The sequence below is a fragment of the Chiloscyllium punctatum genome, chromosome 44 (genome assembly GCF_047496795.1).
Source record: "Chiloscyllium punctatum isolate Juve2018m chromosome 44, sChiPun1.3, whole genome shotgun sequence".
Lineage (NCBI taxonomy): Eukaryota > Metazoa > Chordata > Chondrichthyes > Orectolobiformes > Hemiscylliidae > Chiloscyllium > Chiloscyllium punctatum.
The window spans coordinates 18,817,556-18,831,478 of record NC_092782.1 but is presented as its reverse complement, the minus strand read 5'-3'; the positions used below and the strand labels follow the sequence as shown (position 1 = coordinate 18,831,478).

Here is a 13,923-nt window from a genome sequence, read left to right as displayed (position 1 = left end):
TTTACAAAACAAAATGAACAACCTAGGAAATCTTAAGATCATGTCTCTATTTTCTGTGATTTTCTGCATTATACTAATGGATTTTATTCAATACAGGAACACCTACAGAAGAGACATGGCCAGGCATATCTTCAAATGCGGAATTTAAGGCTTACAACTTCCCTAAGTATAAGCCACAGCTTATAATAAATCATGCACCAAGGTACTGGTAATCAATTGCATTGACTAATTGGGTCAGTTTAAGTAAGCAATCAGTTTTGAGTTAAGTAATGATAGCTATGGACAGAAAATGTGTGATCTGCAAAAGGTGTAGGTAATTGGGAATTTACAAATAAGTGCGTCAGAGGCCAATTTTGATGTACTTTGAGGGGAAATGACCATGTGTAACAGAGTTTCTTTAAGTGGATAAATGCAGTACAATTGTATTTAGACAAGGAAAACTCAAATATGTACATACGATACAGAGGTTTCTATTAAAGGTTTTAAGTAGAAGGAACCTACTGTCAAATTGGATAAATAGAGAATGACAATTAGTATTGTGGCAAGATGATAACTTTGTGTAGTTTGTTGGTAAAACCTTTAAAAAGGGATTAAGTGTCCTCTGTATGAAGTTATTAGGTTGACTTTTTAAAGTCATTTTCTCAAAGTTGTGAAACATCATAATTATCTAGTTAATTTATCTAACTGAGTACTGATGGAAAACTTGATTTAATGCAAAAAAAATGTTCGAGAGATTAGTGACCAGGAATTATTTTTCTCATAATGTTGAGAGTACACAGAACTGATTCTAAGCTGAAGTCATTAATATTTTGTCAATTGGCTCTTTTAAAACAAGAAAGATCTGTGTGAATTGAATATTAAAGAGATATTGTGCTGGTAGGAGCAGGGATTCATCAGCTGTGGTCAGACTGGAAACATATTGTAAGACTTGGATAAATATATTTCATTGCCTTAAAGGGATTTACATGTAATTGTACAGAGCTTTATCTTCCTCTGGGCTTTTTAAAAAAATCAACATTTGATTGTCTCCTTAAATGGATTAAAATTGATAGAATTCATGTCTGGATAATGTGTGCGTGTCTTGTGAAGTTACTCTACTTGTTATACTTACATAAATGAAATTGTCTCTCTGCTTAACTCCTGGCAAGATGCACAAAAGATAAACGCTATAAGAACAGATGTGTGCTATGTAACTCCCTTCAGCTTTTAACTTGCATTTTCTTATAGGTTGGACACAGATGGAATTGATCTGTTATCCAGTTTTTTACAAGTAAGTTGTAAAATTGAAATGTTGCTAATGACTTTCGTTATAGTTTTTAATGACAAAGAAAAGTTACTTTGATCTCAGAGGTATCTTATCTACTTTGCAGTACCAGGCCAAGAAGAGAATTTCTGCTGAAGATGCTATGAAGCATCTTTACTTTAAAAGCCTTGGAACAAGAGCACACACTCTACCTGATGGTAAATCATTCATTGTTTAATAATATGCAGTAATCAATTTTCAATACTGTTACAGGTAGATTCCAGTTAAAATTTTGTTTGGAGGGTAAAAGCTCATTTGAACACATCACACAAAACAAAATCAGATCCTTATTTTTAAGGTTGAGCATTCTGTCCTTATATTTAGTTTTTTAAATTCTGAATCTGTTTCCACGTTATAAATTCCTATACCCACATTTAATAGAAAAGTGTTAACAAAAATTGCATACAGACACAGAATTTGCTTGTTTGTGCTGTCTGCATTCTCTTCTAGTTCTGTCTGTCTCTCTCCCCTGCTCTTTTTATTTCAGGTGAGAGATGTGTGATTTAACATGCAAAAGCAGTTAAAGGAACTACGGAACTCAACTGGAATGGGAACTATGGGGGAGGGGGGAAGTTATCTGTCCCATAATACGTTGCCTTCATTAATTTCCTATTGTATCACTGTACCACTTCCCATTCACCTTCCTGGTGTATTCTCTTCCATTTGAGCTACTTGCTCGCCACTTATATTTTCTCTGCATGTTTGTTTAAAGATTCACCTCGGCTTTAACTTTCATCAACTCCCACTAAAGACATGTGAGAAGCCAGATAAATCTCTCCTTAATCTACTCCTCCTCTCCCTTCCTTCTACCATACCATCCTACCTAGATCTCTGAGAGGTATTTCTGTTACTTTTGTCATGACCATAGGTAAATGCCTAAATACTATGGATGTTTTCAATTTGTAATTCCAAAATGTGCTTTTTAAAAGAAAGTGAAAGAAAAGAAATCAAAAAGAAAATGCAGATCAGGTGGCTGTCTGGAGAGAGACACACCCATGGAATGTCATGCATAAACATATGAAGGGAACTTCAAATAACAACCCTTCAAAGAGGGAAGACGCCAGTCGAAACAGACTGGACTGTGATCATAAAGATAATGTGGAGTTACAACCCCTTGCTCAACAGTAACTCATTGTGGATAATGCCCCAAACTTCAGAACCATTATTGTGTTCCTTTCTTTGAGATGGATTTAAAAATGTTTAAATTCTGTTGAAGTTTTCTAGTGAGATTGAGGTTCTCATGTCTGTTTGTGTAGTGAGATTAAGGTTCACCTGTGCATTCTAATGGGACCATGGTACCCAAGTGTACTAGCCTCGATTCAAGCATTAATGTGCTTGTCCTTAGTCACCCCTTCCTTGCAGGTCATGGCTTTCTACCTCTTTCTGCTAGAAGCCAGCTGGCGAGCAAGCCAGATTAGAGAAAAAAAGACAACCAAAGGACTCACATTCACCTTGAATGCTGGAATCAAAAAGGAATCAAAACAACAGATCACAACCAACCTGCAAAAATAAAAACCTTGGTATCGACTGTTCAACAATCAAGTCAATGCCACACCGGTATTTTGCACTGCAACAGCATACCCGCTCTTTGTGAACAGTTCAGAGTGTTTTTATTTTTATCTTTTCAAACTCACTTCTTACTTTTAGTCTCTAGCTATTTGTGTTATTAATTCTTCTCACTTTTAATGATTAATAAACTCACTGTTAAACTGAGCAATTTTGAGTTAACATTTGTTCCTTTTCAAACATAACTTCATTTGGTTCTGGGAGAACCTATCCACAATGGGATGAATAAAGAAGTGGAGCCAGTTCAACCCTCTTTACCCATAAGTTTAATGATTGAGGTATTCTGTCTGAAACTGTTTAAGGGAATTTTAGTCAGGATCTGACAGTATACTAAAAGAACCAGATTGCAGCAGAGTTTAAAAGCAAGAAGCATTATTAGCACTGTTTGGACAGCAGTGGGTTGCTGCAGTAGTTGCAGATTAACTGGAACTTAAGGGCTGTCTACAAATAAACCTTTGGCAACAAGTAACAGATTGGATTAGTGACCAGTTACCAATCACAAAGGCTTTCAAGCCTGACAGCAGTTATATGATTGATTCTCCAATAGCTAACGACTTGGGGTTGTGAACAAGATACACAAAAGTCTTCAGGCCATCATCATCTTAATATCTCTCTCTCACTCACGCTCTTTGTTTCCTTCACTAAGCCACTTTAAACCTGCAGAAAGCACTTTCTCCTCCGTTCTGCAGTTGCTGTGTGCTGTGATTTGTAATTACTAAGCTAGACACTTTTTCTAAGTGAGCCAGCCAGCCACCTTGTGCCTCATGCACAGAGGAAATATCCAGAGGAGGATGACTGAAAATCAACATCTGACCAGTATAAAGATCATTAGAATTATTTCAGTAATCCTTATGAACAAGAATCACTGAACTCCTTTTCCAGTTTATTTCCCTCTGTCCATAACTCAGTAATTTTCCCCGTCTGTGTGTGTGTAAAAGGGGAGTTTATAAAGGGATCAGAGTTATATACTGACTGTTCATAATTGTTTACTTAAAATCATAACTTAAATACAGAAGTCTGGTCCATACTTTCTGGCGAGGGTTTAAAAGACAGGTAAATTAAGGAATTTTGTGTACTTTTTAAAATCTTTAATTTTTGTGATAATTCTGCAGAAGAGGGGAGCTTTACTGTTAGTGTACTGCTCCAGAGAGTCCTGGCACTATGAAACTGATACACGTTGACATACAATCATATGAACAAGGAACAAGAGTTGGTCACTCTGTCCTTTGAGCCTGTTGCACCATTCAATAAGATCATGGCTGATCTGATTTTAACCTCAACTCTACGTTTATGCAAATCCTAATATTCTTTAATCCCCTTGGTAATCATGAATCTATCTATCTCTACCTCAAAAATAGTTAAATATACTGCATCCACTACCTTGAAGGGAATTACAAAGATGCTCAAGCCTCTGAGAGAGAAAAGAAATTGCCTCCTCCTGTCTTAAATGGGTGATTATTTTTAAACTATAACTCCTGGTTCGAGATTCTCCCAAAAGAGGAAAACATTCTTTTGACATCCACCTGGCTAAATCACCTCTTAACTTTTCTAACCTCCATACAGGCCCAGCCACCCTAGCCTTTCCTCATAAGGCAAACCAACCATTCCAGATGTTTGTCTAGTAAACCTTCTCTGAACTGCTTCCAATGCATTAACATCCTTCTGTAAGTGTAGTGATCAGTACCGTTAGCTTTCCTGATTACTTGCTTTACCTGCAAAATAAATCTTCTGAAATTCATGTGCTAAGGCACCCAGATCTCTCTGCAACCTTTCACAATTTAGATAAAATGCTTGTTTTCATTCTTTCTGCCAAAATAGGCAATTTCACACTTTCTCATATTGTACTCCATTTGTCAGATTTTTCCCACTCAACCTATCTATATCCCTTTATAGATTCCTTTTTACAATTCAAGTTCCTACCTATCTTTGTTTCATCAGCAAATTTAGCATCCATACCTTTGGTCCCTTCATCTAAATCATTTAGAAGAGTTATAGTCCTGCTCCAACCTCTCTGAGTCACCACCAAGCATCCTGCCAGTCTGAAAAACATCTGTTTATTCCTACTCTCTGCTTCTTGTTAGTCAGACAATCTTCTATTCATGCCAATACATTACCCCCCGAATGTTGAGCTTTTGTATTCCATAGTAACCTTTGATGTGGAATATTTTCAAATGCCTTATGGATATCTAAATATAATCAATCCACTGGTTCCCCTTTATGTATAGCATAAGTTACTTCTTCAAAAACCTCCAATAAATTAGTCAAACGTGACTTCCCTTTGACAAAACCAAATTGGCTCTGCCTTATTACCTAACGCTTATCCAAGTCCTGTTATAACATCTTTAACAATAGCTTTAAATAACTGCTTCTGGAATTTTCCCTCTGACAGATGTTAAACTAACTGGCCTATAGTTTCCTGCTTCCTGCAACTATCTAACTGCTACTTGTAAGATCTGAGAATGACATCCATCAGGATATGGGGACTTGTCAACTAACAGTTGCTGCAATTTACTGGGAACTACTTCCTTCATAATTGTAATTTTCTTGTTCCTCTCACCATTTCAATTCCTGACTTACAGCTGTTTCTGGGATGCTACTTGCATCATTTCTGGTGATGACCAGCACAAAATATTGTTCAATTCATCTCCCAACTCTTTATCTTCCATTGCTAGTTTCTTTGACTCATTTTCTGTAGAACCAGCATTTACTTTGTGAATTTTTTTTTAGTTTTAAATAACCGAAGAAACCTTTCCTATCTATTTTATATTTTTTGGCTAACTTTTGCTCATACTCTATTTTCAGTAATTCTTTGCTTTTTTGTGTGTTTTGTCCAATCCGCTATGTATCTTTGCACAATTATGTTTTTATTTCAACTTTGATACTGTTTTTTTCAGTTAATCACTGATAGCTGGTCTTTTTCTTGCTTGTTAGAATGTATCTATTCTGTGCTTTGTGGAATATCCCCTAAAATGTTTGCATCTACATCTCTATTGACCTAAATTCTGGTTCACTTTTGCTAGCTCTGCTTTCATGCCCGCATAATTGTCCTCCTTTAAATTCAAAATGATTATGTTGAACCCACACTTCTCTCCTTTAAACTGTACGTAAAACTCAAACATAATGTGGGTGCTGCAGCCCAGGGGCACTTTCACTGTGAAAGTAATTAAGTCAGTAATTAATCCTGCCTCGATGGCTAAAACCAGGTGTAGTATTGGCTTCAGTCTGGTTATTGCCATGATATGCTGGTCTTAGAAGTCCCAGAAGCATTCAATGAATCCCTATCTGGACTACACTTTCTTATCTGATTTTTCCAGTCTATGTGGAGGTTAAAATTCCCCCCATGATAATTGCTGTATTTTTTGACTTACTCCCATTTTTCTTCCTTAATATCCTGTTCAACCATTTGGAGACCTGAACACATCCCTTACAAGGTGTTTTGCTTTTATCATTTCTCATCTATATCTAGGCTGCTTCTATCCTCTTTTCTGAATTTGGGAATACTCTCTAAATTGAGCCAATATCACCTGTAGTTAGAAGAGCCACTCATCCAACCTTTCCTAGTCCCTTGTCCTTCCTGAATGATTTCTTTCAATATTCAAGTCCCGATCTAGATCATCCTCTAGCCACATCTCAGTAATGGCCACTGAATCATACTTATTTATCTCAATTTATAGTACCAGTTCATCTGATTTGTTTTGAGTTTATCCTTCTATTATTTTTGTAACCTTTAATCTTATCTGCTCATTTGCTCTTAAATGTGCATTCTCTGCCCCTTCCTTTCATTGTCTAGTTATCATTTTCCACATTAATTCGTTCCTCTGTTGCATTTTTGCCATTCTTTGATTCACCACAACTTCCAAATTTGGGTCCTTACCCCCACTATTCAGTGTAAAACCCACTCTGCTTCACAGTTATGCAGTTTGCAAGTATATCAATTCTAGTACAGTTCATATGTCGGTCAAGTCAACAGTACAGATCCCATTTTCTCCAATGTTGATGTCGGTGCCTGCAAACTGGAAACCACTTCTCCCACACAAGCCTTTCAACCATGCTCTCATCTCTCTAATCTTGTTTACTCTATACCCGTTTGCACATGGTTCTGGAAATAACTCAAAGGTTGCTACCTTTGAGGTTCTGCTTCTTAATTTGGTTTCTGGCTCCTCATACTAGCAATGCAGAACCTCTTTCCTAGTTCTACTTATGTCATTGGTGTTTATATGGACCACCATTACCAGATTCTCTCCTTTCCAATGCAAGATCATTTCCGGTCCAGATAACATATTCCTAAGTCCTGGCACCAGGCAAATGATACAACCGTCTGGACTGTCTCTCTTTGCTGCAGAGAACAGTCATTCTCCCTGACTGTGCTGTCCCTTAATACCACTGTGGTCATTTTGACTCCTTTCACTTGAATGGCTTCTTGTACCATGCTATAGTTATTTAGCTCTATCCATTCCACAGTCCTCACTCTCATTCAGAAAATTTGAGAGAACTTCAAACTTGTTGGATAGTTGCAACTATCCTCTGGGTTCCTATACCTGCTTCACTAACAGTCATACCCTCATTAGCTGACCATTCTAAAAGGTGTGACTGCCTCTTGGTACAAAGAATCCAGGTAACTTTCCCTCTCCACATGCTTTTCAGTGCCTGTAATTCAGCCTCCAGTACATAAAACTGAGCTAAAGCTGCTTCAAAACACTTCAAGCACTTGCTGCAGGTATGTTTGCCCTGGATCACAGTGGCATCCTTGAGCTCCCACATACTGCCGCTTTGACATATCATCTGTACTGCCATTCTTAATGAGATTTAATTAATCACTTAGTTATAATCACTTATTTATGTTGCTTTCTATGTGTTATATTAATTTTACCACGAATGTGCATACTATGTTAAAACTTATTGTTGTGGTTCTGTTCGCCGAGCTGGGAATTTGTCTTGCAAACGTTTCGTCCCTGTCTAGGTGACATCCTCAGTGCTTGGGAGCCTCCTGTGAAGCGCTTCTGTGCTGTTTCTTCCGGCATTTATAGTGGCCTGTCTCTGCCGCTTCCGGTTGTCAGTTCGAGCTATCCACTGTAGTGGCCGGTATATTGGGTCCAGGTCGATGTGTTTGTTGATAGAGTCTGTGGATGAGTGCCATGCCTATAGGAATTCCCTGGCTGTTCTCTGTTTGGCTTGCCCTATAATGGTAGTGTTGTCCCAGTCGACTTCATGTTGCTTGTCATCTGTGTGTGTGGCTACTAAGGATAGCTGGTCGTGTCGTTTCGTGGCTAGTTGGTGTTCGTGTATACGGATCGTTAACTACCTTCCTGTTTGTCCGATGTAGTGTTTTCTGCAGTCCCTGCATGGTAGTTTGTACACTACATTAGTTTTGCTCATGTTGGGTATCGGGTCCTTTGTTCTGGTGAGTTGTTGTCTGAGCGTGGCTGTTGGTTTGTGTGCTGTTATGAGTCCTAGTGGTCGCAGTAGTCTGGCTGTCAGTTCAGAAATGCTCCTGATGTATGGTAGTGTGGCTAGTCCTTTGGGTTGCGGCATGTCCTCGTTCCGTTGTCTCTCCCTTAGGCATCTGTTGATGAAATTGCGAGGGTATCCGTTTTTGGCGAATACTTTGTATAGGTGTTCCTCTTCCTCTTTTTGTAGTTCTAGTGTGCTGCAGTGTGTTGTGGCCCTTTTGAATAGTGTCCTGATGCAACTTTGTTTACAGGAAAGCCACACACACAGACCAAGTCCGAAACTATGAAAGCAACCACCCCAACACACACAAACGAAGTTGCATCAGGACACTATTCAAAAGGGCCACAACACACTGCAGCACACCAGAACTACAAAAAGAGGAAGAGGAACACCTATACAAAGTATTCGCCAAAAACGGATACCCTCGCAATTTCATCAACAGATGCCCAAGGGAGAGACAACGGAACGAGGACATGCCGCAACCCAAAGGACTAGCCACACTACCATACATCAAGAGCATTTCTGAACTGACAGCCAGACTACTGCGACCACTAGGACTCATAACAGCACACAAACCAACAGCCACGCTCAGACAACAACTCACCAGAACAAAGGACCCGATACCCAACATGAGCAAAACTAATGTAGTGTACAAACTCCCATGCAGGGACTGCAGAAAACACTACATAGGACAAACAGGAAGACAGTTAACGATCCGTATACACGAACACCAACTAGCCACGAAACGACACGACCAGCTATCCTTAGTAGCCACACACACACACGACAAGCAACATGAATTCGACTGGGACAACATTACCATTATAAGGCAAGCCAAACAGAGAACAGCCAGGGAATTCCTAGAGGCATGGCACTCATCCACAGATTCTATCAACAAACACATCGACCTGGACCCAATATACCGGCCACTACAGTGGACAGCTCGAACTGATAACCGGAAGCGGCAGAGACAGGCCACTATAAATGCCGGAGGAAACAGCACAGAAGCGCTTCACAGGATGCTCCCAAGCACTGAGGATGACACCTAGACAGGGGACGAAACGTTTGCAAAACAAATTCCCAGCTCGGTGAACAGAACCACAACAACGAGCACCCGAGCTACAAATCTTCTACCAAACTTTGAATGTTAAAACTTAAGAATAGAATTTTCTTCGACCAATTAACAGATACTCATTCCTGACAAACAAGCGTCTGTGTCACATCTGATGGTTGTTTTAATCGTACAGCCTTCAAATCCTCCCTTTATGATACAGCCAATTAACTTATGGACTTGCTGTGTTGCATTCTTGCCTTTTTCAACAATAACTGACAGTAGGCTAGTCTTTCCAATCTGTTTTACTGCGATGTTGGCTGTGGGCTACCTATCCTAGTCTGCTTCGCTGCAGTGCTGATTGTGGGCTACTCTTCCCACTCTGCTTCACTGCAATGCTGACTGTGGACTACTCTTCCCAGTCTGCTTTGCTGCGATGCAAACTGTGTACACTCTACTTCCCTGAAATGCTGACTGTATGCTACTCTTCCCAGTCTGCTACACTGATGCTGACTGTGGGCCACTTCCCAGTGTGTATCTTGCAATGTTTACTGCAGTCCATTCTTCTCGGTCTGTGTCACTGTGATGCTGACTGCATGCCATGCTTCCCAGACTGCCTCACTGCAGGCCACTCTTCCTCACTGCAATGCTGACAACAGGCCACCCTTCCCAGTGTGCATCATTACAGTGTTGACTGCAGGCCGCCCCCCCCCCCCCCCCCCCCCCCCCCCCCCCCCCCGCCCCCGCCCCCGCCAAGTATACTTCACTGTGGCTTGATTGCAAGCCACTCTTTCCAGTCTAGACAAAGCTGAAATTAGTGAAAGTGCAGGTGTTTTTGTCATTGATTCTATTCTGCACAAGAATACACTTCTCATGTCTGCAGTTGAGTAGAAGTCACTGAACTAGCTAGAGTTTATTCTTTTAAATTATTGGTGTCACCGTTAGAAACCTTGAAAAGTTAGTCTTGGTAAATGTATCTAAAGTACATTTTTAATGGCATGCTAAATTAATTGTTTGAAGCCTCACCAGCTCTGAAAAACTTAATGATTGTGTAAAATGAGAAAATATTCAAGTTAAAGAAAGAAAACTAATACTTCTGATATTTCAGATTCCACCTTCAAGTCTATTTTATAAATGATATTTCAGATTCTATTTTAATTGTTTGTATACATTCCAGTAATTTATTTTAATAGTTTAATAGTGATATAATTCAATACTTGCTGGTTTGCAATTAGAAAATCTGTCAGTGTAATTGAACACCATTAGCAGTCAATGATATCACTGCTGTACATGTAGCTGTCCCAAGACATGGTACCAAATTGAAATGGAAAAGAGGAAAATCTGCACCGTAGAGATCTTTGTGGGTAGCATTTCTTGAAATCAGCAGTGACCATGAAACTCAAGTCTGTCTCTCACAAGAGTTAGCCTTTAGAATAGACCTCTTCTACTGTGAGATAATTAGATTCAAAATTCAACAGCTTTGTTTTTGAATGAATAAGAGTATTTCATGTAGATAGTGACCTGTCCTCTCCTTTTTCCCTTTGTAGCTTGGCTTTTCTTGCTCTCTTGTCTTCCTTTCTCACATTCCAGTACAATAGGGCCATACCATTTATGAGTGAAACCAGGAAGTACTTCAAACTTTCTTATAAGCAGCATTGTTTCAACTGGCATTCTTGATAAACCAGCAAAAATTATATATCTCATCTACCATGATGTCCGAGTATTTATGCTGTAAATTAAGTGTAACAGTGATGAGTATTCCCTTTGCATTGTGTTTCTATTACTGTGTTTTTTTACATTAAGTTTAGGAGGTGTATTGATGTTTTTACATTTTTTTTAAGGCTGTTGATGTCTTGAAGTTTCATTTGGTCAGGATTTACTGCGGTTATGCTTACCAATTGATTATCAGAATATTTGATTAGCCAGCACATTCCTGGTCCCATAGGTGCTAGTTAATAAAACATATGCTGTACTTTAATTTAATGACTGTAATTAATTGACTTTAATTTTTTTCCTAGTTCTGTTATGAGTGGGATTACCAAATTGTTGCATTGTACAGGTATAATAATCTCTGATACTTCTGTCCTTAGATGAGCACTGTGAGACTAAAAGATTTTTTTCTTTATCTCATTTATACTAGGTGCCTCAGTTTTTTCACTAAATGAAATTCAGTTGCAAAAGGATCCTGGCTACAGAACCTCCTCATATCCAGACACAGGTAGGATTTATGAGTTACTGAACTGAAATAATATTTTTTACAAGTTGCAGATCCTCATGTACCCACTTTTACGCAGGAAACCAATCTGCTCCTATTTTCATATTGGTGCTATATGCAAACAGCTAGTCACCTATATATTGCAGTAAGAAGATGTGACTTTTTAAAAAAACATTTTCTATTAAGCTATTTTCTGTCAACAAACAATAACAATTGCTCACCCTTTTTTCCCCTCCCACCATTGTAATGTTCCAAGATAGCATTTACTTAAAATGAAGGGTAACCTTTTAGCTGTCTTCTCTCTTGTGTGATTTTGGTATCATTAGCAAGTCAGCATTTATATAGAACAGTACAGGCTCTTTGGCCCTTGATGATGTGCTGAGCTATTATCCTACTCCAAGATCAAACTAACCTACAAGCTCTACATTTTACTGTCATCCATATGCCTATGCAAGAGTTGCTTAAATGTCCCCAATGTATCTGACTCAACTACCACTGCTGACAGTGCATTCCACGCACCCATCAATCTCTGTGTAAAGAACCTACCCCCTCGAATACTTGTTCCCAGGGCGGAAATGACTATCTGGCTATCTCCTCTATCTAAGCCTCTCATCATCTTGTACACCTCTGTCAAGCCACCTCCCATCCTTCTTCGCTCCAATGAGAAAAGCCCTAGCTTCCTCAACATAACATATGTCCTCTAGTTCAGGCTGCATCCTGGTAGATCTCCTCTGCCCTCTCTCTAAAGCTTCCACATCCTTCCTATAATGAGGCAACCAGAACTGAGCGCAGTATTCCAAGTGTGGTCTAACCAGGCCTTTATAGAGTTGCAGCATAACCTCAATGCTCTTAAACTCAATCCCCCTGCTAGTGAAAGCCTATACCATACACATTCTTAACAACCCTATCAACTTGGGTGGCAAGACTCCTCTGTTCCTCCAAACTGCCAAGAATCGTGCCTTTAACCCAGTAACTTTCATTTTGGAAGGCTGAAATTGAATGCATCATTTTACATTTTTCCAGGTTGAACCCCATCTCCCCTTCTCAGCCCAGCTCTGCATTCTCACAATATGCCATTGCAACCTATAACAGCCCTCCACGCTATTCATAACTCCACCAACCTTCGTATCATCAGCAAACTTACTACCTTTCCACTTCCTCATCCAAGTCATTTATAAAAATGACAAAGAGCAGATGTCCCAGAACAGATCCCTCAAGAACACCACTAGTCACCAAGGTCCAGACTGAATACCTTCCATCTACTACCACCCTCTGTCTTCTATGGGCCAGCCAATCGTGTATCCAGAAGCCAAATTTCCCAGTATCTCACTTATCAGCCTCCTTACTTTCTGAACGAGCCTACCATAGGAACTTTATCAAATGCCTTGCTAAAATCCATGTACAATTATTCCACTACTAGCAAGCTTTGAGAAGATTTGTAGCTTAGGTTGAGGTTCTGGATGTAGGTTTGCTCCCTGAGCTGGAATTTGTCCTCTTTTCAGACGTTTCGTCACCATATTAGGTAACCTCTTCAGTGAGCCTCCGGATGAAGCACTGCTGATGTTTCCTGCTTTCTATTTATATATTTCGGTTTCTTTGGTTGGTGATATAATTTCCTGTGGTGATGCCGTTTCCTATTTTCTAAGGGGGTGGTAAACAGGGTCCAAGTCAATGTGTTTGTTGATAGAGTTCCAGTTGGAATGCAATGCTTCTAGGAATTCTCGTGCGTGTCTGTGTTTGGCTTGTCCTAGGATGAATGTGTTGTCCCAGTCGAAGTGGTGTCCTTCCTTATCTGTATGTAAGGATACTAGTGTGAGAGAATCATGTCGGTTTGTGGCTAGTTGATGTTCACGTGAATGTATATGCCTATCTACATATTGAGTTAGGAATCCTTGCTGACAAAAACACACCTGACAAAATCTGCTCCATCCAAACTATTTGTATGCAGGAGGTTCCGATCAATATTAGGGAAGTTGAAGTCACCCGTGACAACAACCCTGTTACTTCTGCACCTTTCCAAAGTCTGCTTCCCAGTTTGCTCCTCCGTGACTCTGTTGCTATTGGGAGGGTATATCGAAAATGCCCAATAAAGTAACTGCTCCTTTCCTGTTTCTGACTTCCACCCATACTGACTCAGTGGACAAACCCTCTTTGATGACCTCCCTTTCTGCAGCTATTATCCTATCCCTGATTAGCGATGCCACTCTCTCACCTCTTTTGCCTCCCTTCCTATTCCATTTGAAACATCTAAACCCCATAACATCCAACTTATATTCCTGCCCCTGTGATATCCCAAGTCGCCGTAATGGTCATAACTTGGTAGCTCCAAGTACTGAT

The 13,923-nt window shown here is 39.6% G+C and overlaps 1 protein-coding gene across 5 annotated transcripts in view; it reads left to right on the top strand.

Moving 5' to 3' along the window:
• The window catches only part of cdk17 (cyclin dependent kinase 17), a 224,285-nt gene that overhangs the window by 202,044 nt on the left and 8,318 nt on the right, over nt 1–13,923 (top strand). For all 5 annotated transcript variants that reach the window (XM_072562405.1, XM_072562402.1, XM_072562406.1 and 2 more), the window contains 4 exons: nt 97–202; nt 1,228–1,270; nt 1,371–1,461; nt 11,512–11,589. In XM_072562405.1, the coding sequence (XP_072418506.1) occupies nt 97–202; nt 1,228–1,270; nt 1,371–1,461; nt 11,512–11,589 (318 nt within the window). The remainder of the gene's footprint in view (nt 1–96; nt 203–1,227; nt 1,271–1,370; nt 1,462–11,511; nt 11,590–13,923) is intronic.